Genomic DNA, 25,454 nt, shown 5'->3' with positions numbered 1-25,454 from the left:
CTTCAATGCAAGCCCAGACACCCTACCGACAAAAATGCCATAGCAAAATGCCATAGCATGCAAAAAGACACAGAAAGCAGAAGGACCCTCTCTTATTAAAATGGATGCCCACATCGGCCACCGTCTCGCTCTCTTCTCTGAGTAGCCTGGCTGTGTTGTTTCACTCTGTAGTGACATATGGGAGCCATTGCCGGCTCGAGCTGCGGACTGTCTGGGTATGTATACCTTTCCATAACTGGTCTCTCTCATGTCTCCCAGAAAGCGTGGTAGCCATGCATTACACACGCCACATTAAAGTGGCCCTCAGGAAAAAAACAAGAACTCCAAATTGGAAAATCTTAGGTCTGAAAGTCTCTTATCCGTGGAATATTACAGAGCAGCGGAACGTTCCACTATGTCTGATAGACGCTTCACTCTTAAACTGCAGCCAACGAAAGTTCTCAGTTCTCCAGTATTTAAAAGTTTTAAATTCATTTCTCAAGAGCACATCTGCATGTAGAAGACCAGCTAACACCTATAGCTGTTTGTACCTTTACAAGAAGGAGTGCATAATATTTTGGCAAATAAAGGGGGGGGGGCAGTGATGCCCTAATGGTTAGGGAAGCACACTTGAGATCAAAAGGCTGCTGGTTTGAATTCCCTACCAGTAAGGTACTGCCTCCATACTCTGCCTCCATACTCTGCCCCCATACACTGCTCCCCAGGCACAAAATAATAGCTGCCCACCACTATGTCATATGTGGGTTAAACACAGAGGACACGTTACATTGTGGTGTGACACTTAATCACTTAATAGAATAATAGAAATATAATAATCAAAGGCTTAAAATTAACACACAAAACTGAATCTGACAGTTTTTTCAGATACGGTAAAAGTTAAAAAAATATATTCATTTTTAAAACCATAGACATATGACAAAAAAATACATCACAACATCAATATTCACAGCAAGAAAATAATCTCTTTTTGTGAACTCAAAAGCATGAGCACTTATATGCAAAAGAATCCAAGAACAGTGGAAGGAAAAAAAATTAAGTGACACATTGTATATATCATATTATCAAAGTAACCCTCTAATGGATAAGTGGTGTAGAAGATGGATATACCATGTTATATATGTCACAGCCTTTGGAATGGAAACTGAAACACACTGAGGAAACCCATGAGAACACAGGGGAACTACACAAGCTGCATTCAAAGGGCCACTGCAGGACTTGAATGCATAAACCTAGTGCTTCCAATTTACAGAGTGACACATTCAGCACCAGCATGTTTTCCTGCTATTTTTTATGCATATGTACACAAAGACACACACAATAGATTGTAGCATAGGGCACAAGTCATGTGAACAGCCTGGATGATATCACTCCTCCACAGAACACACACAAGCACGCTACGGGCAATTTAGAGATGACAATTTGGCTAACTGCATGTTTTTGTAAAACAGGAAGGAACCGAGGTAACCAGAGGAAGCCAACATAAAATCATGGGAAGAACATGGAAACTCCACACAAAGCAGAGGTGGGAGTTGAACCTCCAAGCGCACAGGAGGGAGTTGATACTGAAAGCTATTGTACCATCTACAACATTAAACAAGATTAATCAAGTCAATCAAGTTAGAAATGATAACAGGGGAAATGCCTTCATTGCAAACAGTGGTTTACTGCTTAGGGTTAGAATTGTGCCCAAACATACACATCAATATTGGCATTTGTTCCAGATAAATTAACAAGAAGTGTCTCAGAAACATTTGACAATCTTTCCAAATCATTTGCAAAGAAAACCACGAGGTTATATAATAATTTATATATTTCATTGTGTGCACTTCTTACAAGTGTACAGTAAATGTATAGTGAATATCTAGTACTGATTACAATTTGTACGTCCTGATAAAAAAGTAATAAAACAAATGCATTATAATGTTGAATTCTGAAACTGTACATTCTACGTTATCATTTGAACACAAATTTAACTACATTTTATGGACATGCCACTTTCATTCTTTAATGGATAGCACATGTGAAAACAAAACAGAATAGGTGCAATATTTCAATAGAACCTAATCAGTAAAAATGCTGCTGGAACAAAATCTACAGCAGTGTTCACAGTGAAACCATTAGACATCGTGCTGCAGCGTGCATGTAGGCAATTTCTGAACTGAACACCTAACTACATACCTACAGGTGCGAAAGCTTTTGCCTGTTTAACATCCCATTTATTACTTAGCCCACAGAATCAGACTTGCGTAACAGCTGAAGTGTTGCGTTATAAAGTGAGTAGGATAAAATGATTGCCTAATACAACCAAAAAGGGACCACGTCTGCAGCGGAGGCTTTATGCAATTTTTTAATCAACGAACGAATTGAAACGATTCATTTTATTTGTTTAGTGAAACAATACTAACCCGTATCAACAGTTTAAAGTATATATGCTAAGTGTCCATTAATTACTGTCGAATGTATCGGATATTACAGCATACGTGGCATGCTGGATGTATGACCCTTAGTCCAGGTACCTGCTGAATTAAAGTCTTTTCAGCAGAATCGTATTCCAATTTAAAACATTTCTACCTTTAAATGGGTTTCCAAGTGTTCTGAATAGTGGTGGTTTATTTTGGTAATTTACAACAGCTTCTGACATGTTATATATCTTTTGAGTTAAAAATAACGAAGCACAAGTTGGAAGTATGTTTAACAGGCTTTCAAGGAGTATGATTTTGAACCGAACTGCATGTTCCAGCTGCTTGATTTATGCATTGCTCCCACATTCAGTCTAGCCAGCATTTTCTTCTTTGTGCAATCAATACATGCTGGACGCCGGCGGACTCGGGTTACAAGCGGACCGGTCCTGCGACAAGCGACACAAAGACACCTATATAACGAAAGACAGTCTGAGTGTCCGTGAATCGCACAAAATAACGCCAAGTCTTAATAGCGACGAGTGCTTTTCTGTGAACCGGAACGCACGGCGGTCCCACCAAGAGTCAAAGTACGCCTGCCGAAAGTACATTTCGTTCCGGGGGTGTTTTTCTTTGCGGATACTAAGCCGCCTTCGTCCCCCCGCCCCCAGCCACCCGGCGTTTCAGCACGCGTTCTCAGCTACCGCTTTCTTGGAATTTCACTAGCGCGCGCTTGCGACCGGGATCCATCCGCCGAAAGGACCTACACCCACGTATCTGCGGCTTTGCCGGGACGTCGGTCCGGATCCTCACCTTCCGACTGCGACCCTATGAATTGACGTAATCTGACAATTAATTAGAGTTGTAAAAATCGGCACGCTCTGCTCTATTGTTGGAATTAGAGATTTGGCGCGAAATTGCGGTGGGGCGGAACATTGCCCGCTTTAGTACTAATACTGTGGGGAGGTTTTTTACCGACCACACCTACCGGGGAAGCGGCATGTGGATGGGTGCATAGAAATTTGTCGGCATTGGCTAAAAAATGATTTTCTCTACACCTTTTTACTTGGACAACTTGTGACTCTTTTAGATAGCTACGCATTCTTATCTTGACAGCTTATTTCAACGCAGGCTATTCATATTTTTTCTCTTTAGAAAAGGTAAGATATTTCTAATATTTGAAGATCATTCATGTACACGACTTAATAAATAAATCGTCTTTTAAAAAAAAGAAAATGAGCCTGAGTATCGTCGTAAGTAATAAACTGGCTTGGCACGTTTTTCCGCTTGGCATGTCCTATAGATAGGCTACTTGCAGTGACCGGCTCACTTCACTCATCCCACTAAATCATTTGCCAAATCCGGCATGATGTACTTCTCCCGGCATTTTTTTGGCCTGGTGAGGCGCCTACATAGCATTTTACATGCTTTAAATGTGGCTGATCTCTGTTAGCTGATTTTGTATAAAATTTTATAGATTGCAGAAGAATATTTTCTATTGTCTTTTGTACTAGATGGTAACTATTTAAACGTAATCCGATTACGCCTATTTAAAAGAATTTGACCTGTGGGTAATTATTTTAATGACTAATTTAGCCGAATTGCATGCCGCAGTGGTATGGTGAACTAGCTGCATTTCACAGCCGTTTACCAAATTTAGCGCCTTCAAGTAGATCGTTCCGGCTATTCGAGCTACATTAAAGAAGTACGGCTCTACAGCGTCCCCCAAGTGGGCGTGACTTCGCGTTGTAGCGCATGGGCTCCGCCCGCAATGGGCGTGGCTACTAATGTAAACATGCATAAAAGGGTTTAGCTTGCCGGCGTGACTGCGGGAGGGCTGGAAGACCGGGCTCAATTTAGTTGCTCACGGGAAGGAGGATTGTTGGTTAGCGAGAGCCTGTTGGAATATTTTTCCAGTCGCGATATAAAGCTTATATTTGTATGTCTATTGTTTTTCCCAGGTAGTTTTTTCCCCAACTGCGAAAATGCTTCAAAGTTTTACCCCGACGCACGACTGGGACTGTGATTCGGAGCCGCTGCTGTTTGATGAGGAGTTTTGTCAGATACTTCTAAAGGATCTGCAGATGCTCCCCACGCCGCCCCAGTCTCCACCTACAAAGACCGGGCTCATCAAGCCGTGGTCCAAGGTTGACCAGCTAGAGTTCGTGTCGGAGCTGCTTTTGGAGGATTTCAGCTGGGACCGCGATGTAGAAGCCGCAGACGCCGGCGGGAGCGAGGAGCAACGTTCACATGAGTCCGAGGACTGCTTGTGGCGCTTTGGCGGTGAGAAATCCGCGGATGAAAAGCTGTCGACCGTGCTGTCCACCAGCCCTCTTCTTTCGGACATTGATACCACCATTTTCGAGGAGATTGCCGGTTCCACGCTTCACTGCCACGACGTGGCGCTAGAGTGCCGATCTCTGGAGGACCAGGATTTATTCGAGGACAGCAGGGAGCAGAGGGAATCCTCCTCTGATTTCAGTTCCATGTCCACGGGGAGTGAATCATCTACTAGTGATTCTGGTGAGCAAGTCTTTTATTTTTAGATTTTGTTTTATAGATGTTGGAGGAATTTAAAAAATAAAGAAGTTATTATCTTATTATTATACTTATTAAAGTTGGGTGGTTGGACAGATTATATGGAGTGTAGAGAATGTAATCTGATTCTGTGAGTGTTTCATCGGGCACATTGCTCTGAGCTTCTAGTTATGCACGTGTCTTTTTGTTCCTCTGCAGAAGATGAAATAGATGTTGTAACAGTGAAGCGGCCCGGCGCCGTCTTGCGGGCACAGCAGGCAGAAGACCGCGCACGGCGGCGAGCCATCAAACGCCGCCACCAGGAGATACAGATGCAGCACAATTATGCAGCCCCGTGCCCGGCATCGCCACGCCGACCTGAGGCCGCCCCCCTCCAGCAGAAGCGGACGCGGGGCGAGGCACATCGGCAGCCCTTCCCCGTGGGACGCACGCGGGGCTCCGTGGTGCGGCAGGCGGCCGAGATGGAGGATGAAGAGGAGCGGAGGAGGACGCACAACGTGATGGAGAGGCAGCGGCGCAACGAGCTGAAAAACTGCTTCCTGCGGCTGCGCGACCACGTCCCAGAGCTGTCGCACAACGACAAGGCGTCCAAGGTGGTGATCTTAAAGAAGGCCCGAGACAGCATCCGCAGCCTGGAGGCTGAGAGCCAGAGACTGTGTGCTAGGCAGGACAGGCTGGCACAGAAACAAGAGCAGCTCAGACGCAGACTGGAGCAGCTGAGGTAGTCATGAGACAGGCATGTGGACTTTATAGAGGGCTCAAAAAGACTTTGTGTGTATGTGCTGTTCGCACACGGCAAGGACCAGTGGAAGCTCCTGGGTGATAAGCTTTGGCCCTCCCACTGATCGTTACTGAAAAGCAGTGTGCTTGAGGTCTCCCCCCGCCCCCCCCCCCCCCCCATTCAAGTTGGGACGCACACTAGTGTCCGGTTTTGATTCTCATTTCACAGTTGCCAAAGACATTTAGTTTTAATTCCCAAACCGACGTGGTCCACCATTTCAGTGGTTTACCATTTTTATTTTGATCCAATCAAGGTGAGAGTGTGTTGAGTTTGTAAACTCACACTTTTTTTGTATGGTGATCATTTTCTCCCTTCCAGATGAGTGTGTATCTGTATAACTTTATTATTTTGTATTTTTTTTATCGACCATTTCCTGGGGAGAACTGATATAATGAGAATGTATAGTAGTTTTTATTTACTGGGTGGATTTCTCTCACATGGTCATTCCGTCCAGTTAGATTAATATTTGTGTCCCATATTTGAATATTTTGACTGTTTGGCGTTGCCCCCTTTTCTGGGTGGTGTTCCTCTTGCACCTTGACGGGAAGTGTTCAGTACATGTACTGTCTACCTCAGTTACTTTTTTGCTTTTGTAATAATACTTGTATAAATATTTTTTAATTTACTGATTTTTTTTTTTTTGTTTTTTTTGTTAACTATTATATTACTAGGGTTCTATTTTAAAATTTTCAGTATCTTTCCTTTCTGGTATTTGCAATAAAATTGAACCAGAAAAACTTGTGTATGTCTGTCTTTTGGTTGTGCATTTCCTCTATTCTGCTTTTTCTTTGCCGACTTTTGGTCAGTCTGCACATGCTTGTGGGAAAATTGTGTAGATATTCATACTTCATCTACGGACAGAAGAACCTTGGTGTGAATGAGCTTTGGGGTCAAATCACAGGGTCAGCCAGAGCCCAGTGCCCCAGTAGCTGTTGGCTTGAAGGGGCCTGCAGTGACTTATTAAACAACCCAATGAACAGATTTAGCAGGTAAATTACACATGCATCTGTTCTCTTAAATTCTGTGGATTTGGTTGTACATCTAACTGGAGAAAGAAAATGCTCCCCGGGAGTTTCTCCAGGTAACCAGGGGAGCTGCAAACCAATGGCGGGTATCTCCAGGTAACCAGGGGAGCTGCAAACCAATGGCGGGTATCTCCAGGTACTTGGCTCCAAATGGTATTCAGCAGGTTCTGAGTAATTTGCAAACTGACATGCAAATAACACAAAAAGTAGTCGCTATATCATGTGCCAACTGAGTGTTGTGTTTCTTTTTTTAAGCGGACATACCTATATGGCTGTTTTAGGATAAGATGCACTGGGAACATGTATAATATCACATTTTTAAAGAAGGTAATGGACAATTGCTTAGGATGTATCCTGTGATAATGAGAGATATATATATGATTTTTATTATTATGTGTAATCCTAAGGTAACTGACTTTGTTCATTTTGCTAGTGTGGCTCTGACAAAAGCATTCAGAAAGTCAGCGCCGCTTGCTTGCCGTCAATGGCCATATGAGTGTTTAGTATATATTACAGAGTTTTACCCATAATCTTTCCAGAAATACTTATAAAGTACCTATCCCTACAACCAGTCACTGGAACCAATTGATACTGGACCTAAACAGAATGCCAGTCTATTGCAGGGTGCTGAGATTCACACAAAGGATAATTCATAGATGTCCATTTAACCAGCTGAATGCTTCTGAGATCAGGGGAGATGGAATGTGTAAACAAGCGGCAAATGGCCCACGTGTGGAGCTGAACATGGGATTTGTGTCTCCACCTCTGGAAGTGTGAGGCTAACCCACCCACTAGTCACACCATATTTCCACTTTCACTATCACTCCACTCTACAAGTCTTTATCCTACTGAACAGCCATTTAATTAAAGGTGATCGAGAGGGGTTTCCATTGTTGCACAAGACCCCAAGTATCACGTTGAGGTCATTGGGAGGAGAAAAAAGAGCTTTGTTCCCTCGTGCATCCAGGTAAATCCACCTGGCAAAGACCGCATAGTGCTGTTTGTAGCAACGTCAATGCAACAGACTGAGCCCAGCGTCTCATTTCTGGGTATGTTGAACATTGGCATTAGCACTGAGCCCCAAAGCGCGTGAAGGTGGCTCGAGGGCCGTCACTTTGACGTCTGGCAATGCATCCATGCGTATAAACGGACTGCCAGAGGTTTCCGTATTTGCTTAATTCATTCATGGATTTTTCCTGAATGGGCTTTGTGACTTTATAGCTCTTTGTGAGGGTAATGTTTGCCCGTCACTCTTTTAACCCTCTATAAAACTCTCTCCTGATAAAACTCTTTCCTGTTAGATAACTGGTGCCCAGATGACCCAGATCACATAATTCATGATCAGTAAAGTTCAGCCTATTGTGAAACATTCACCTTCCCCCCCCCCCCCACCCCCCATTTCTTTGTCCATGCATATGCGAGCCATTACCTGCTGAACACCACGGAATGTCTGAGGTTCCATGCTGCCATTTCACTCCCGGTGGGGGCAACACCCTGGTGTCAAGAAGTTTTGCAGTGACCCAACCTGCAGTCTGGTCAACCTACGGGGTTTGTTTCCATTCACACTTTTCACAATTTTAAGTGCTCCTCTGCTCGTCTTCAGCCCAAGCATACAATAGTTATGGAAGTGAGGGGCTTTTGAATTTCGGGGCCTCGCATAGTGTGTGTGATCTCCGCAATGTTTAAGCTCAAATGATTCAAACAAAATATTCCTGATCATTTTTCTATCAAAACCGCAGAGTTCAAATATCTTTTATCACCAAACAAAGGCCACTCATTTGCAGTACTGAATGAAATCCAGGTATGATAAATTGTTTTCAACCCTTTTTTCACCACCGACAAACTGCAATGAACAACACAGAAAATGGAATGTAGGGCCTGGTAGGCAGTGATTGGTAGGTAATTGTTTGGTGTGTTGATTCTCCCTGGGGTGGAAGGTGGCTTAATTGTCCATCAAGTTTCTCGACACGGAGGTGCTAACATGAAGTGGCTCCAGCCTTGCTGGTAGTTGGCGATCCTAACTGAGGTGGGGGGGGACCGGCACTCTCATCCTCCACAGCCTTATGTCTGACACAGGAAACCCATTTATAATCTGAAGGTCAATTTGCAAGCTGTTTCCCCAATACCTGACTTAAATCTGGCATCTACCGTGCAGTCTTTTGGGGGCCAACCCTCGGGTAAACGTATCTTTATGGGGACAGCTCATGAATTTCTTTGGGAACATTAACCCTTACCCAGCCCTAACCATAACCATAAGTAACCAAGCAAAATACAAGAGTTTTTGCACCTTAATGTTTTTCATTGTAGTCACAGATTTTTTTAAAATTGAGTTTTCAGGAAACTGGTCCCCATAAGGGGAAAAAAAAAAACAGATATTCATCACGTTGTGGGGACATTGTGTCCCCATAAGGTAAGGTATAGCCACTCGCACACACACACACACACAGAGGAACATGTTGAGATAAACTAAAAGAACAATGAGTTTCCCTGTTCTAACTGGAACACATTCTTAGGACATGAATCCCGACCACTGCAACTGGATCAGGAGACTTAGAGGTATATCAGAGCCTCTCTTGTTGCACATTGGATACCAAAAATTTTTTCAGCATTCACCACATGAACTCAAATCTTAAAGTTTGGTTCATTTACCTAATGCTTTTGTCCAAAGAAACTTACAATAAAGAGAAGGATTACACTTTAAGTATGCGCTCTCTGCAGATTGGGTCCCATAAACTTTGTGTTGTTAGTGCAGTGCTCTACTTGTTAAGCTACAGGAACTGGTGTCCACTGAAAATATGCAAGGATGTATCTTAGATGAGAGCTGCTAAAGGTGATGGGTCAGCTAGAGTCTGTGAATCAAAGGATAATTCTGCTCAATATTCAAGATGAAGTATGAGGCAATGAATACTGCTAAACAAGCACTTTCTCATTTGTCACCATCTGCAATGGCACAGGAAGTGGAAAATCCACCCAGAACAGCCACATCCCCTTTTAAATTATTTATGTGTCGAAATAACTTCTCCTGTCATTTGATGAAGTTGTATTTTTGAGAAACAGACTCTCTGATAGCTTGATAATTGTTTCTCCTGTTGTTTCTGACCATTAACTTATTTCTAATTTGGTACTATATGTACCAATGCTTTGTTCTTTGGGGATCAGAGCTCCGGAGAAGTTGGTACCCAGCACCCCTGGAGAAGTTGGGGTTAAGGGTCTTTCTCAAGAGCCTTATTCTGATATGATCGTTAACATGAAGGTGAGATTTGCATGGTAATTGTGCTCATTTTTCTTGGCCAAGCCAACTGCGTTCAATTTGAGACGCTCATTCTCTAAAGCTGCATCTCTGACCCAACAAATTGAAGGTTGGGTAGGATCTCCCCATACAAGGGTTTGAATATTTTATTTCCATCCTGATCAGATTATCTGAGGTAAAGTGAACTGTAAAAGGCAGTTAAACAAAAGAAGAGGGCTACGAACTCTCCCATTCCCCGCTCGGAGTGACATAATAAACTCTCCCATTTCCCGCTCGGAGTGACATAATCAACTCTCCCATTCCCCGCTCGGAGTGACATGATAAACTCTCCCATTCCCCACTCGGAGTGACATAATCAACTCTCCCATTTCCCGCTCGGAGTGACATGATAAACTCTCCCATTCCCCGCTCGGAGTGACATAATAAACTCTCCCATTCCCCGCTCGGAGTGACATGATAAACTCTCCCATTTCCCGCTCGGAGTGACATGATAAACTCTCCCATTCCCCGCTCGGAGTGACATGATAAACTCTCCCATTTCCCGCTCGGAGTGACATGATCAACTCTCCCATTTCCCGCTCGGAGTGACATGATAAACTCTCCCATTCCCCAGTCAGAGTGACATAATCAACTCTCCCATTTCCCGCCCGGAGTGACATGATAAACTCTCCCATTCCCCGCTCGGAGTGACATGATAAACTCTCTCATTCCCCACTCGGAGTGACATGATGAACTCTCCCAGTCCCCACTCAGAGTGAAATGATAAACTCTCCCATTCCCCACTCGGAGTGACATGATAAACTCTCCCATTCCCCACTCGGAGTGACTTGATAAACTCTCTCATTCCCCACTCGGAGTGACATAATAAACTCTCCCATTTCCCGCTCGGAGTGACATGATAAACTCTCCCATTTCCCGCTCGGAGTGACATGATAAACTCTCCCATTTCCCGCTCGGAGTGACATGATAAACTCTCCCATTTCCCGCTCGGAGTGACATGATCAACTCTCCCATTTCCCGCTCGGAGTGACATGATAAACTCTCCCATTCCCCAGTCAGAGTGACATAATCAACTCTCCCATTTCCCGCCCGGAGTGACATGATAAACTCTCCAATTCCCCGCTCGGAGTGACATGATAAACTCTCTCATTCCCCACTCGGAGTGACATGATGAACTCTCCCAGTCCCCACTCAGAGTGAAATGATAAACTCTCCCATTCCCCACTCGGAGTGACATGATAAACTCTCCCATTCCCCACTCGGAGTGACTTGATAAACTCTCTCATTCACCCCTCGGAGTGACATAATAAACTCTCCCATTTCCCGCTCGGAGTGACATGATAAACTCTCCCATTTCCCGCTCGGAGTGACATGATCAACTCTCCCATTCCCCAGTCAGAGTGACATAATCAACTCTCCCATTTCCCGCCCGGAGTGACATGATAAACTCTCCCATTTCCCGCTCGGAGTGACATGATAAACTCTCTCATTCCCCACTCGGAGTGACATGATGAACTCTCCCAGTCCCCACTCAGAGTGAAATGATAAACTCTCCCATTCCCCACTCGGAGTGACATGATAAACTCTCCCATTCCCCACTCGGAGTGACTTGATAAACTCTCTCATTCACCCCTCGGAGTGACATAATAAACTCTCCCATTCCCCACTCGGAGTGACATAATAAACTCTCCCATTCCCCGCTCGGAGTGACATAATAAACTCTCCCATTTCCCACTCAGAGTGACATAATAAACTCTCCCATTCCCCGCTCGGAGTGACATAATAAACTCTCCCATTCCCCACTCAGAGTGACATAATAAACTCTCCCATTCCCCACTCAGAGTGACATAATAAACTCTCCCATTCCCCGCTCGGAGTGACATAATCAACTGGCTTCATCCACTTTCTTTCTGTTAACTCTTACTTTCCTGTGGACTCTGAGGGGTGTTGAAAGGGAATTTTGGTGAGGCCCAAACAAACAGTGTGAAAGTCATCGCAGAAGGATTGGGTCTTCAAAGTGCCTTCCTGAATGTTGCAGCCCTCCTCCCCCACCTTCCAACCCCCCACCCACAAACATACAAGTGTTTATAGGAGGAAATGGTCTGGGACTCACATGTGGATGGCTGTGAGAAAGCCTTAAAATGAAAACCACATCAGCTCTCCTAGTTAATCTATGCTGGTCTTTTAGTGGCTGAATCAAACCATTAGACAAATTGGAAACATATGCTGTCCTCCCTGTATCAGGCCACGTTTTTGCTATACGGTAACAGAGAGCAATTTATCAAGCATCATCAAGCGTTCCTCAGTCTGAGAAGCTAAGGTGTGACTGGCAAGCTCTGTTCAAAGGGCAGGTCTGCCTGGGTCTAACTGAACTGCGTACAGACACACAGGAAACACACGGACATTAAGATGCGCATTACGGATCTATGGATGTTCGTCTCTTGTGACCCACAAAGTAAGCGTCCTGGCTTCAGTGGATGACAGGTCAGTAATTCCAGGGGGGTCAGATGGGAGAATAGGATGGGGGGGGGGCTCTGAGCTCTAAAGGTGAAGGCTTATTCACTAATGACTCCAAATCCAGAGCAGGTCAAAGGTCACTCTGTATTCACTTTCTAAAGACAAAAAAAGTCCTTTCATAGGTGTACATTGAATGTCCTATCCCGCTCCCGCTTCTTTGGATAAAAGGTTTTTTGAGATAGGAAGGAAAAAAAGATAATCTTTAAAAAATGCAGCAGAACTGTGAGGAGAACCACCTCTTACTATGGCAGTAATCATGTGATGCTCATATCAGTAAATACTTCAAGGAGTATGCAGGAAATTACACGTTCATTTCTAACCTCTCTTTTTATCTGACAAACTCACAAATAGAAGCAGGAACACAAGGTCTGATCTGTAGACAAGATTAATATGAACATTCCACACTGCATTTGTCAAATGTAAAAATCCGAAAGTCAGGACTGAATGTCGTTTACACTTTGAATAGTCAATCAAAAAAACAAAAAAAAGTTACAATAAATGAAGAAATGTGTGAGTGTGCTGGTTCTGGCTGTGATGTTTTTAACTGGGAGATCTTGACAGGTCTGGGGAATGTTCACATGAAACGTACGGCAGAAGTGAGTATGCTCTCATTGGTGTTTATGGTGCACAGCGGCAATGCGCTGCGTCAGACACGCCCCCCCCCCCCCCCCTCCCCACCCCCCAGGGCCTCACAGCGCTGACAGGATGCCGGTGAAGGTCTCAGCATCGTTATGACATGCCTGACCATAACAGGGCAGCGAATGATCACCCCAGCAGGGTAACCGGAACAGCCTTGAGAAGAAAACTAAGTAAAAAAAAAAAAACATATTCGGCATGACCTGGGGAGTGGAGCCAATCAGGAATGCCCCTACCCCAAAGGAGACTTCCAAGAAGAGCTTTGTGAGGCAAGACCGGGGGCGGGGGCTCTCCTGCAGGGATTAGCGGATTCAGCCTGAAGTCCTACTCTCTTCAGCAGACACAGGCTGTGTGTCTCCGGCTACTGAATTTCCCCCTCAGTGCAGTAACAGGCCGCGTGGAAAGAATGTACCGTATACGTCTTAAACATAGGAACATGATCAGCAAGAAATTCCCACTGTAAACTAAAGGTAAAAAAAAAAAAAACGTAGCATGTTATACAAGCGCACATGAAACGATTTTACAATAGCTATCCAAATATATCATTTATCGTTTTCTTTCACGTCGCTTAATGAGACAAGTGGCAAGTCTCGCTTTTAACTGTATTAGTTGTACATTTCTGGTGTCGATGTAGGCCAGGACGATCCAGGTTACCCAGAATTTCCCCAGCAGCGACTGTTCTGAGGTGTTGCGGTCGAGCCCTCGCCCTGAGCGACAATCAAGCGTTTTATGTAAACACCAGGCCAGGTTTAAAAATACGAATTTGAAAGAACGACATATGTTTCCTCTAAAGAGGCCCACCTCCTTTTTTCACCCATCATGCACACTCACTGAGGTGTGCTCACTTTCCCCACTAAGTCACCTTTAAAGGAACACCAAGTTTAGCAGAAGACTAAAAAAAAAAAAAAACAATTACAGGAAGAAGAGTTTTTTTTGTGTGGCCTTGTCTTGAAGTGATGTGATGGAGAAGGGTGGAGGATGTGAAAGTGGGTACATTAGTGTGTTCGGGGATAGTGTGTGTGTGCGTGTGAGCGGGTATATCGTACTTTATGGGGACACAATGTCCCCACAACGTGATGAATGCCCGTTTATTTTCCCCTATGGGGACCAGAAAATTCTTCTTTCCTACTATAAATATAAACACCATTCGCTTGTTATTAATTGTCATTGGGTTTTGGTGGTTTAGGGGTTGGAACCTTGGGCAGAAATCAAATACAGCCGTACCTGAGCCTGTGTGAATACTCATATGGACTCAAGCACAGGCTAATGCGTTTTGATAGACTCCAGCTGCACTAGGTCAGATCACCCTGACCAGGCCCTGAAAATGCGAATGCTACTGTGTAATGCCCACCCCCCCAGACTGGGAAAGTATTATGATACCACATCCTCTCCTGGGGGGGCTTCTGGATGGCACATTCACTTAAGAATCAGGTGTAGAATTTCACTAATGCTATGCAAGGATATACACTTTAAATGTATTAAACATTTTTATATCAAACATATTAAACTTTTTGCATACATCTTACCACTGTGTATTATGCTGGAAAGTGGCACAGGGCCACATTGCTAGAATCTTTTATAATTTCATCACTTTGACTGCATGTTCACTTTAAAGTAGATGACAGGACATTTATACAGGAATAACTAAAACGTGCCCCTTTATTATTTAATCAGTTGATGTGGAGGTTCTCAAAACACGTTAAGATAATTAGCATCTGCAAATGACAGACCACTTTCCAGACCCAGAGTGATGTGGCAGGGATGTGGGTTGCACAACGCGCTCTCAGAGAGATTATTCCGGAATGTCGAGCACTTCCAGAGGCGGGCTATGGGAGGTGGTCTTCCCGCCCGTGCCGGCCCTTTCTCCAGCATGCTTCTGTGTGCGTAATGTTGATGGAGAACCTGGAACTAATTAGACGCTCCAGCCAGCATGGCGATAGTATCCTGGTATCACAATGCCTACAGTGACGATGCTCGCTCTTTTGGGGGTGCTGTGCAGCTCAGCGGACTAACCCTCCGTGCTTGTAATCAGACGGCTGCCGGTTTGAGCCTAGCCTTCACAGAAGAATCACACGTCCACATGGCCTCAAGCAAGACCCCCAGCACTGCGAGGTGGCTGACCTTTCACCGTGACCCCCACGCTTGCTCTCACCTGCATATGGGCCTGTGTGTCTCATAGAGAGCAAGATGAGGAAAAGAAAAATTCACCACAGAGATTAATAATGCTTTCTGTGCTGTTTCTGTTCTAAAACTGGATGAATTCTGCAACCATTGTTTGTTTGCAACCATTACGATAAAGGTATGGAAATATTCTGTGTGCAGTTTTCCTGATGTTCCCAAGAGCCTTATCCCACTACTACAACTAAATATTAAAAGCAAATGAATGGCATGATAGAGCAGCAGGTAACACTGTTTGTTGTTTTATACCTCAAAGGTCATGGGTTCGAGGCTGCATGGTGTGTTTGGAGAATGCGTGAAAAGTTTCTATAAATAATACTTTCATAATAAAGAAGTATTTATAAAACCTGGACTGTGTCAAAAGGAGGTCCAGGGAATAATGTTGTTGTGCTGACATAGACATAATCTTTGTTAAAATATAAGAAAATAATGTTCCATTAATGTAAGAACTTTCTCTGCCAACTTTGAGAAGATCTTTATATAATGTTGGCTAAAGTTCTGGGAATGGCAGACGGTGTTGAGTTTGGGGGACTGATGGTCACCTTGATACTCATCTCACAAAACAGCGAAGCTGCTTCTGCACATGCTCAGTTCCATCTCTAAAAGCGGCTTCATGACGCCCACCTCAGTTACTGATCAAGCTGTAGAAAGGAAACAAAGCTGAAGAATTTTATACATCAATACCAATCTCTGAAATAACCCAGATTCGGTAACTGAGTGACGGGGACTGTGACTAATTTGGACAAAATTTCCGCCTTACCCCGTCCCACTCGACAGGGTGACAGGGACAGCCCCGGCCCAGGCTGTGTGCAGTCACCCGCTTGCCCCACACATCACTAACATTTCAGTGATGATCTTCACTTGATTGGTGAGGTATTTCTGCTGAGCTGTTGCCCTGATTTTCTCCTCTGTTTCCCCCAAATGGTTTTCATTTTCTGGTTCTGAACCTCCTCACCCTAATCCTCCAACATAATTTAATGCAAATGCTTGCAAACGTAATTGTCGACAAATATTGATAGATCGATTACCAGTGATTGTCAACCCTTCTGTACTCAGACAAACACGTTCCGTTGCAAAAAAACTTTGTAGGTGTCTATCAGAATTCACCATGGTGTTGGCCTATGTCAATAACTGCAAGATTGCAGTGTTTTTAAGATTCTAACGGGTCTGGATGCTGTTCAGCCAAATGACTATTTCAATATTAGTCTAAATACTAGAACTCGTGGCCATAAGTGGAAATTAGCGGGAGAACATTTTAAAACAAATTTGAGGAAGCACTTCTTTACACAGCGTGTAGTCAGAGTATGGAATAGTCTTCCTGCTATTGTAGTGGAAGCTAAAACCATGGGTTCCTTTAAATCAGAGCTAGATAAGATTTTAACAACTCTGAGATATTAGCTAAGTTCTCCCCAAACGAGCTTGATGGGCCGAATGGCCTCCTCTCGTTTGTAAATTTCTTATGTTCAGTTTTGTATTTGTATCCGTACTTGTCTTTGCGTTTAACAAATGATTTGAATGAACTTTGAAGGCCAACAAAATTGATGTCTTTCATTCACATGGCACCAGGTTGCTTTTACCTTCACACATGCTGAATGTTTTGATGGTAATCAATGCCAGTGTTTGTAAATGAACACAAAGGTTGGGATCAGAGACATGACTGTCCGAGTATATATTTAAAGATCATCTGGAATGTTACTAGGTGACCTGGTTACCTGCCGAAATTTCCACGTCCTTTGAACTTGTCCACGTCAGAAAGTGGTAGCATCTGACACAGAGGACGCTCACGTGTTTTCTGACATTTAATTTTCACGCCAACGTGGTGGCGGGGGCCCCAAAGCGTACTCTGACCCCACATGCAAAGAGGGGGGGGGACGGAGAGGGGAAAGCTTAGTGTCTCAGGACCCAGAATTAGCAAACTCGCACCAGTAAAGAACAGGAGCTTTTAATATCTCCTCCTCGGGTTTCCCGGTTTGCCCCATAGCCTCTTGCTGTACTGAAAATTTCACGTTCATTTGGTGTCGTGGGCTGGCCCTATGTAGGCTAGCAAACTGTAGCGGTATATTACAACCTTAGACGACTTGATTTATCTCTGCACATTTCCTGTAAGCTCTACAGACACGCTCGAGTAGAAAAGGGAGCGTGTGTCACTTACGCTGCGGTTTATCACGACTGGTGAAGGAGTGCTCGCATACACTCCACTGGTGCAATCGGCCATTTCTTTGCCAAAAACAGAAATTGTGCGGTGAATTAAACACCCACAGAAAGGGAGATTCATTCAGAAACCAAGTCAAGGGATCAGTTAAAGTCACTACCCGTTTAGCGTTATGACTGGGGGGAACTTACTCAACCAGCACTCTGTCCGTTAACTACCTTCTGTTCCTTTAAAAAAACTTTTCGGTCAGATAAGAATTTGCAGAGGGTAATTATTTTTTTCTTCAGAAAATGATGGTGAGCACACATCATTTCCCATTCGAGGCGCTTGTTTGATTCAGCACGCCAGATGCCTTTGAAAGCTCTCCTAAAAGGTTCAAGTTAAACATATTTAAATAGCACATCATTTTCCACAATACACCAGTGCATACCCATTTGAGTAAATTATTTTGCATGATCGGGAAATGCATGGGGGGGGGTGAGGGGGGACACTCTCCCTCAAACCCACGTCTTTCCAACTTCCACAAGACAATAGTAAGGGGCAAAAAAGTTGTGAGAATTTCCACAGAGTCCTGCACCTGTCTCCCTCCCATTCTTGTAACCTTGGTTACGTTGCGCTGCACCCACCTTGTAACCCCCAGAAAACAACTAAAAACTCTAAAAACAGCCATCACTGACACAAACCTTTGGACATTTAAGATGCAGAACTGCTCCCCTTCTTGCATTTTATGTTTGAGGTAGATGACTTTAGGTAAATATCTTGCAGTTTTTACACACACGTGTGCAAAACCCCCAGAAATATAAACATTTCCATCCTAGAGACACCTTTGCTCTCTTCCTATTAAAGAAAATAACGATGACATCATTCAGAGAACTGACAGGTGGGACATGGAACATGTACAGGAAGTGGAAACATAACACATCATCATGTGACATTCCCTTATGCATGTGACACGGAAACATTCATTCTTCACTGCAAACCCTGCTCAGGACTTTCCCTTTAGTAACCAACACGAAATCATATTTTTAGTTAAAAAGTGAAAAAAAGGCAACAGCTGCAGAATGGACCAGGTTTGGACCTTATTAACACATAGTTGCATTTGGTTAATGCTAGACATCAGAAATATTAAATGCATATTGTACTAAAGTTGGGTTAAGTATTTTCTTTTTCTCATGTGACAATCCTTCCAGCATATTCCGAGCATCATGGCCTGTTTGTCCCGGGATTAACTGCAGGCTCGCCTCAAACCTGCCCTGGAAAAGCAGTTATAGAAAACAGATCAATTAATTTCCTTTCTGGTTTATTACAGCATTTCAATGAAATGGGTTGATTAACTGTATAACAAGGGATAAATGTTTGCGTCTTTCCGTTCGTCGCTGGGTACATTTCTCCTTTTGTAATGGGTTTACAGATCAAACACCGTCTCTGGGATGCTACCCAGAGACACGGTGACGCTGCTTCAGCGTTCCACCGTTGCTATAGTGACATTAGGAGGGCTGGCTGTCTGGTTGGGGGAACACCTCTGCCTGGTGATTTTCCGTGTTTGCAGCTGCGGCTCCAGCTTACGGCACCGCTGATGTGACTCACCGGGCTTTCATTTTTCACACCGAACGCTTCGCAAAAGGTGTCTCGCGCACACTTACTATGAAGGTGCGGGGGTGTCGAGGGGGCTGAAAGCTGAAAAGGCTGTGGACAGCGTTCATATGTTAAGAAGGTGTGTGTGTGGAGGAAGGGGGTTTCGGACAGGCCGTCGATGACGCCCGGATGGTGATTTTAAGAAGAGATGGAATATCCAGAGACAATAACAGTAAAACAACATCAGTCACCCGCATGGCTGTGGTCTCTCCAGTCGTGGTCCATTACCTCATTTGACTAAGGTGCTCTTTTCTAATACACCTTCATCCTTGCACGGAAGAACAGAGACTTTCCCATCCTTCGAATCAAATCAAAGTTTAATTACCAAATATGCGGTATGGCATACAGCAGTAGGTGCAGGCAATGAAATGTGTTTCCCTGAGAGCTCTCTGTTGTAAGTAATAGAAATCACCACTGCTTGCTGAATGCAGGTGAAAAATATAATAATATTCATCCATAATTTAAGCCCAAACTGAATAGAAAGGAAAGTTTCATGAAGTTCAAATTCCTTATATTGCTTAAATAAAAACACAAAGACGTCCTTGACATTGTTAACATCATCGGGGCCATTTTTATGTTTCTGGGGAGGGAATGATGTCTGACTTTTGGTTCAATAGCCTGGACAGAGGACACAGTCCTTATAACAAAACCAGCCAATACAACCCCTTGGACCCTCTCAATTAAATGGATGGAGACCTCAATGCCCCCCCAGCAAAGATGTCAACTGTCTGGTATGGAGCTGGGAGGGAGCAAGAACTTGGACTGTCTGGAGGTCCCCAAGGACCGGATTGAGAAAAACTGTTCTAGAAGCACATTCACGCTTGCCTGGCAAAGGGGTCTCCGGCAGATGTGCAAAGGAGGCCACAACCTGTACAAGAAGGTACTTTCCATAACCGACACTAAAAAAAAGCCCATGTTAAAGAAACAGAGATTAGCTGAACTTCTGAAAGATGCTGATTTTGCCATAGGCCACGACAGGTGTTTCACTGGTCATCAACAAATGCAAATATATTCAAATGAGGGAGGAAGACAAGGGCTGTGTCACGCAAAGGAATGTGCAGCTTACTTCTGTTTCAGGATGAACCTGCCCCACCACCGTCTCAGATACAGGCCTCTGCCTGTCGGCCAGATTCTCGGAGTCCAGAGCGCAACGTTCACAGCTGGCAGAGGTCAGATGTGCTGGGGAACTTCCTCCCTGCCTCAGACTGCTGTATTGGACCAGACTGGAAGGGGAGAGGAATGAATGATCTTAATATTGCACTTTTGGTCACTGAATAGTATAATTCGGTTTTTACTTTGTTGGAAGGTGTTTTGTACCTCTTGCCTAAATACTGTACTGTAACTGGGCATTCACTGGAAGCTCAGTCTAAATTCTGTACTGTAACTGGGCATTCACTGGAAGCTCAGCCTAAATTCTGTACTGTAACTGGGCATTCACTGGAAGCTCAGCATAAATACTGTACTGTAACTGGGCATTCACTGGAAGCTCAGCCTAAATTCTGTACTGTAACTGGGCATTCACTGGAAGCTCAGCATAAATTCTGTACTGTAACTGGGCATTCACTGGAAGCTCAGCATAAATACAGTACTGTAACTGGGCATTCACTGGAAGCCCAGCATAAATACTGTATTGTAACTGGGCATTCACTGGAAGCTCAGCATAAATTCTGTACTGTAACTGGGCATTCACTGGAAGCTCAGCATAAATTCTGTACTGTAACTGGGCATTCACTGGAAGCTCAGCATAAATTCTGTACTGTAACTGGGCATTCACTGGAAGCTCAGCATAAATTCTGTACTGTAACTGGGCATTCACTGGAAGCTCAGCCTAGCTACACTCATACCTAGTTGACTCTTCAACAGCCATATATATGTAATGTGCTGTTTGCCTCACTAGTACGTCACTTTGGACCAAAACATCTGCTAAATAAATGTAAATGCAAATCAGAGAGCAAGTCACTTTGTAGCAAAAGAAGTGTTAACAGTAGGATATGATCTCATTTTTCTGCTGTCCAGGTCCTGGACTTTGGGCTAATTGTCCATAAAGACAAATATCGTTCACAGACACGGGATGGGAGGGGTTCCATATTTTTCAGTTCCCAAGACTGTACAGTACAGTCTGACCTGCCCACCCCCAATCCCCTGACCAAAACCCTGTAGAGCTGGTTTGGGATGAGTTAGACTGAGGTATAAAGAGCAAGGTAACCAACTTGTACCCAGAACTCTTGCAGGAGAAGTGTTCCAGGTGGCTACATTTGGAAGTTGGTTGAAAGCATCCCAAGAGTCTGCAACGCTGTCATCGAAACAAAAGGGTTGCTATTTTGAGAGATTTTGAGATGTTGAACACTTCTCTTGGTCATTGCAAAATTTGATATGTTTCACTTCTTTGCCTTGCGGCCTTTCACTTTACGTGAATAACATAGCTAGAACAGAGACAAGTGCATTAAAAGCAGGTGTGTCCAGACTTTTGACTAGTACTATACATAATTAATTTAGACTCAGGCAAACGCATCACCACAGTAGGATGTTTTTAAGAAAAACATCCACCCATTAATCGGCTTAAGGGCTCGTCTATTCTGAGGAGTCACGTGGGTGTGTTCCGATCACTGTCCTTCTCCTGGTTCCAATGAAACGGGGCACCACCACAGCCAGTTCTCCGGGACATCTGCCCCCCAACACAACAAGGCCCTTCAGCATTCCCGGAGAGTGATGACGAGGCCAACACATGCCCACGGGAAGACAGGAAGTCTTATATTGGGGGGGGCTAACCGAAAATGCAGCGGAGATGGATGGCAGACAGATGTCCAGAGGGCACCGTGAAATTGGGACAAAAGGCGCGAGCGACAGATTAAGGCTCAATCACTGGTGTGTTTGTCGGGCTCCACTGCCATCTGTCATTAAAAGTCTTTGCATTGTTTTTCTTAAGCGGCTAAAAAAAACAGGCCACATGTGTTTTTCTGAAACAGATCATGTGTCATACATTTTTGTTCAATGACTTAAATGGCCATCCAGCGTCTAAAACATCAGGAGATTCTGACATAATATTTTGATCATAAAAACTAGCTCCTCTGAAAGATGTATTTAAATATTTGAATTACTGTATATACTAAACGATACAATAACATTATTAACATTAAACATATCATATTTCACATCTGTACATTTGTGCCTATAATACACCAACAGAAAAAAAAAAAACTTACTTGCAAAAAAACTCCATCTTTAAATGGATAAACATATTCAGATTTATCCTTATTGACCATATATTGAAGAAGCATTCCCTGTCCTTTTGTGCTCCATTCACACTAACATTCACTACACGGAGCTGCATCAGATTTCCAGTCACTTCCAGCCCAAAGAATCCAGTGTAGCCACAATGAGAAACTTAGATTCTTGAGTCGTAAACATGAAATGACATTCAGGTGAATAAAAAAATGACAATGGAGGCTGATGTAAGTGACAGGCCTGACAGTGGGCTGGATGGGGCTTAAGACAGCTATGGGTTAATGAGAGGATCCTTAGGGTGTCAACAGGCCTTTGGGCTAAAATACATTAGCATCCTGAGCGTTGGGGGGGGGACTTAGGTCTGTTCTCTAGGCATCTCTTAAATACCACCTAGGGGGCGGGGGGGGGGGGGAGTGGATCACCTAAAGTCTGGTTTTCATTTCAGGCCCCACGTCTGGACTCGTGAGCACAAGTAACCAAGTGTCCTGACATTCCCGACAAAGCTGTCCAAAAAGCGTCAACTCTTTCCTTTAGTATTTCTGTATTTTTGCTTCGCTTTTTCTGTGCTCTTTTGTGTTTCATGCCAATTCGCAGCCACACCATGCAACCACCCCATAAAATTATATGATTTATATGGGTAGATGACTAAACATTGCATTTGAAATAAGTATTGTGATTTAACTGCAAACTTCAATCTGAATGGAATGCAAATTACCCGTATGCAAATGGAGCTGTCTCTCTGAAATACCCTGTTTGTAAACCGCTTTTCAGCGAGCCGCATGAATTTAACCCATTACTCAGATTCTCTTTATTTCTTACAGAGCACAGAAAAACGTCCCTGATTTTCAGATACATAGATGTACTGAAGAAATGTTCTCCTTAAAGGATATGCCGTCTGTATGGTATTTCGAAAAAACCAAAGTATTTTGAGCAACACTCACATAAAGCTGGAATTCAAGCAATTCTCAGCATTAAGCCTTCAGTTTATCAGAAATTCAACCTTCCCTTGGCTGATAGCAACTCCTTACGTGCCAGTACCGACCAAAAGTGTGTCACTGAAAAATTCACTGAAAAAAAAAAGAGGATGTTCCCGCAATACCCCCTTCTGCTTGAGGCTTTCATACCGCGGACCACGCAAATGGTGAAACAGCCTGGAGTGTACATAGATATGTTCTCTCCATGCATTCAAACTGAAAATCACACTCAATATGCATATGAGCTGACGCATGTTTGATAAATCATAGGCTTGGGGGCAGCCCCTTGAGGTTTGGCTGCAGAAAACGTTTGACAGCTAGTCGCTCCTTTAACTTTTAAGACAGGATTACCGTGCTCTTGTCCGGCTGGTTGAAAAAAGACAAGTAACAATAGGCAACAGGGGAGGTATGGATTAGAGTGACCAAGAGCAGAACCCAGGCAAGGCTGTGAGTTCTTCAGAGCCATTCATCTCTAAGAAAGGCGGGATTTTAATGCTAATTTAGTTGATTTTTAATAGTCCTGACTAACACTCTATGAAAGCAAGTAGCTTAAAATGTGCCTTTCCCGCTAAAATGTTGTTAAAAACTCTTTTTAACAAAATCAAAAAACGTAAAAAACGCAAAATGTAAAAAAATGTGAAAACTGCCATTAAATTACTGAGTATTGCTTTGTAAAAACACTGAAATGCTTTAATTCACCCCAGATGATAAAACCAAAAGGTTTCAGCAGTGCCTGCCCAACATTCCACAATTACATTGTATCATTGTGATATCAGCGATGACATCACTGGGTGTCATTTATTCCTGGGTAACTGGAGAAGACACAGCGTCTCCCATTTCGGCCCGCTGGCCGCATCTAGACTGCATACACCCATGAAGTCGTTTCCGTAAAGACAAGCAGCCCCGGCAGTGTCATCCAAGGATTCCTCATCACTGCCACGTCAGAAAGAATTTGTTTGCTGCAGGTCTTTCAACACTGCTGCTTGTTTACTTGTGCAACAATGAAAGTACTAAAAGGAGACTGTGTCTCCTGAATATTAAACTCCCCAAAAATGGATAACAAAGATCCACCAACTTCATCCTGAGTTGTTCTCCAACAGCCACCATAAAAACTAGGACTGTAATCACGAGTAATTTAAAAGTGACTCAAACTGTGAAATTTTACTAACATAAATGTACGGGCAGCCAATGCAATGGATAGTAGGCCCACTGTCTCCAGGAATCAGGACGGTCATGGTGTTGTGAGGTGGAGACTCAGACCAGGACTTCCTTCCAAAGGCAGTACCGGAGGACCCAGTATGTGTTGAGCCAAATGCTCTTCCTTTATTCTCTGCATCAAAGCCCAGAGGGGGAGAATCAGTATCTGGCACCTTCCGTGCCCCCCCTGTCACCAACTAATGGAACATCCACAAGAGCTTCCAGATGACGGCCCGCATCCAGGGCACTCATGGGAGCTGGCCCTTATGACAAAGACTGCCTCATTCAGCCAATGAAATCGCTAGAAATTCCTCCTTAGTGACCTAAACACGTTTTTAAGCATTTTTCGGTGTAGGTATCGGTCAAATTACGGACACTCCTTTAGCAAATACTGAAACATAAAAGCATTTTTGGTAACTTGAAGCTGTCATCTATAATGAATGATAATCAAAAGCAGAGTTTGGTGTCTGTTCTTTGGGGGGGGGGGGGTGCAAAAACTGCATCCTGCTTTGCTTACGCGTTGACGCATGCGACTGATGCACACATAACCTATTCTTTTGTCTGCCTATAGGGCACCAACAAACTGCTTATGCAAAAGTGCAAAATGCCAGCTCTGAAAAAGTACAATTCTGGTCTTGCTAATTAATTACAATTTCAACTCAGGTGACTAGGAAGGATACGAAGGACAGTGCCTCCCTATTCCCCCCCCTTCCCCAAACTCCTCCCATGATTATTACACCATCTTCTATTGACAGTCATAAGGCATTAAAGTGTTGATTATACTATACCATGAGCTCCAATTAAGTTTTCATCTATAATGCACTATAGATACCTACACAATGTATTATAAAGGTTAGTATACCAATAAAGGCAGTATATCACATTGTGAAGGAATCTCCAGTACACTGCATTACACACAAGCTTCATATACCATTCATAATAAACAT

The 25,454-nt window shown here is 43.7% G+C and overlaps 1 protein-coding gene across 2 annotated transcripts; it reads left to right on the top strand.

Annotated features, from left to right (window-relative positions):
• Nucleotides 1-3,136: 3,136 nt before the first annotated feature.
• Nucleotides 3,137-6,455, top strand: mych (myelocytomatosis oncogene homolog). Of its 2 annotated transcripts, XM_023795265.2 has the most exons (3): nt 3,137-3,559; nt 4,361-4,922; nt 5,136-6,455. In XM_023795265.2, exons 2-3 carry the CDS (start codon nt 4,385-4,387, stop codon nt 5,660-5,662), a joined length of 1,065 nt encoding a protein of 354 aa, XP_023651033.1. In that variant the 5' UTR covers nt 3,137-3,559; nt 4,361-4,384; the 3' UTR covers nt 5,663-6,455. The 2 variants fall into 2 exon arrangements, with proteins under 2 accessions (XP_023651033.1, XP_023651032.1); XM_023795264.2 differs by lacking the exon at nt 3,137-3,559 and having other exon boundaries at nt 3,984-4,922.
• Nucleotides 6,456-25,454: the final 18,999 nt, after the last annotated feature.

This window comes from Paramormyrops kingsleyae, chromosome 8 (assembly GCF_048594095.1).
Source record: "Paramormyrops kingsleyae isolate MSU_618 chromosome 8, PKINGS_0.4, whole genome shotgun sequence".
NCBI lineage: Eukaryota > Metazoa > Chordata > Actinopteri > Osteoglossiformes > Mormyridae > Paramormyrops > Paramormyrops kingsleyae.
This window is presented reverse-complemented; position numbering and strand designations above follow the sequence as displayed.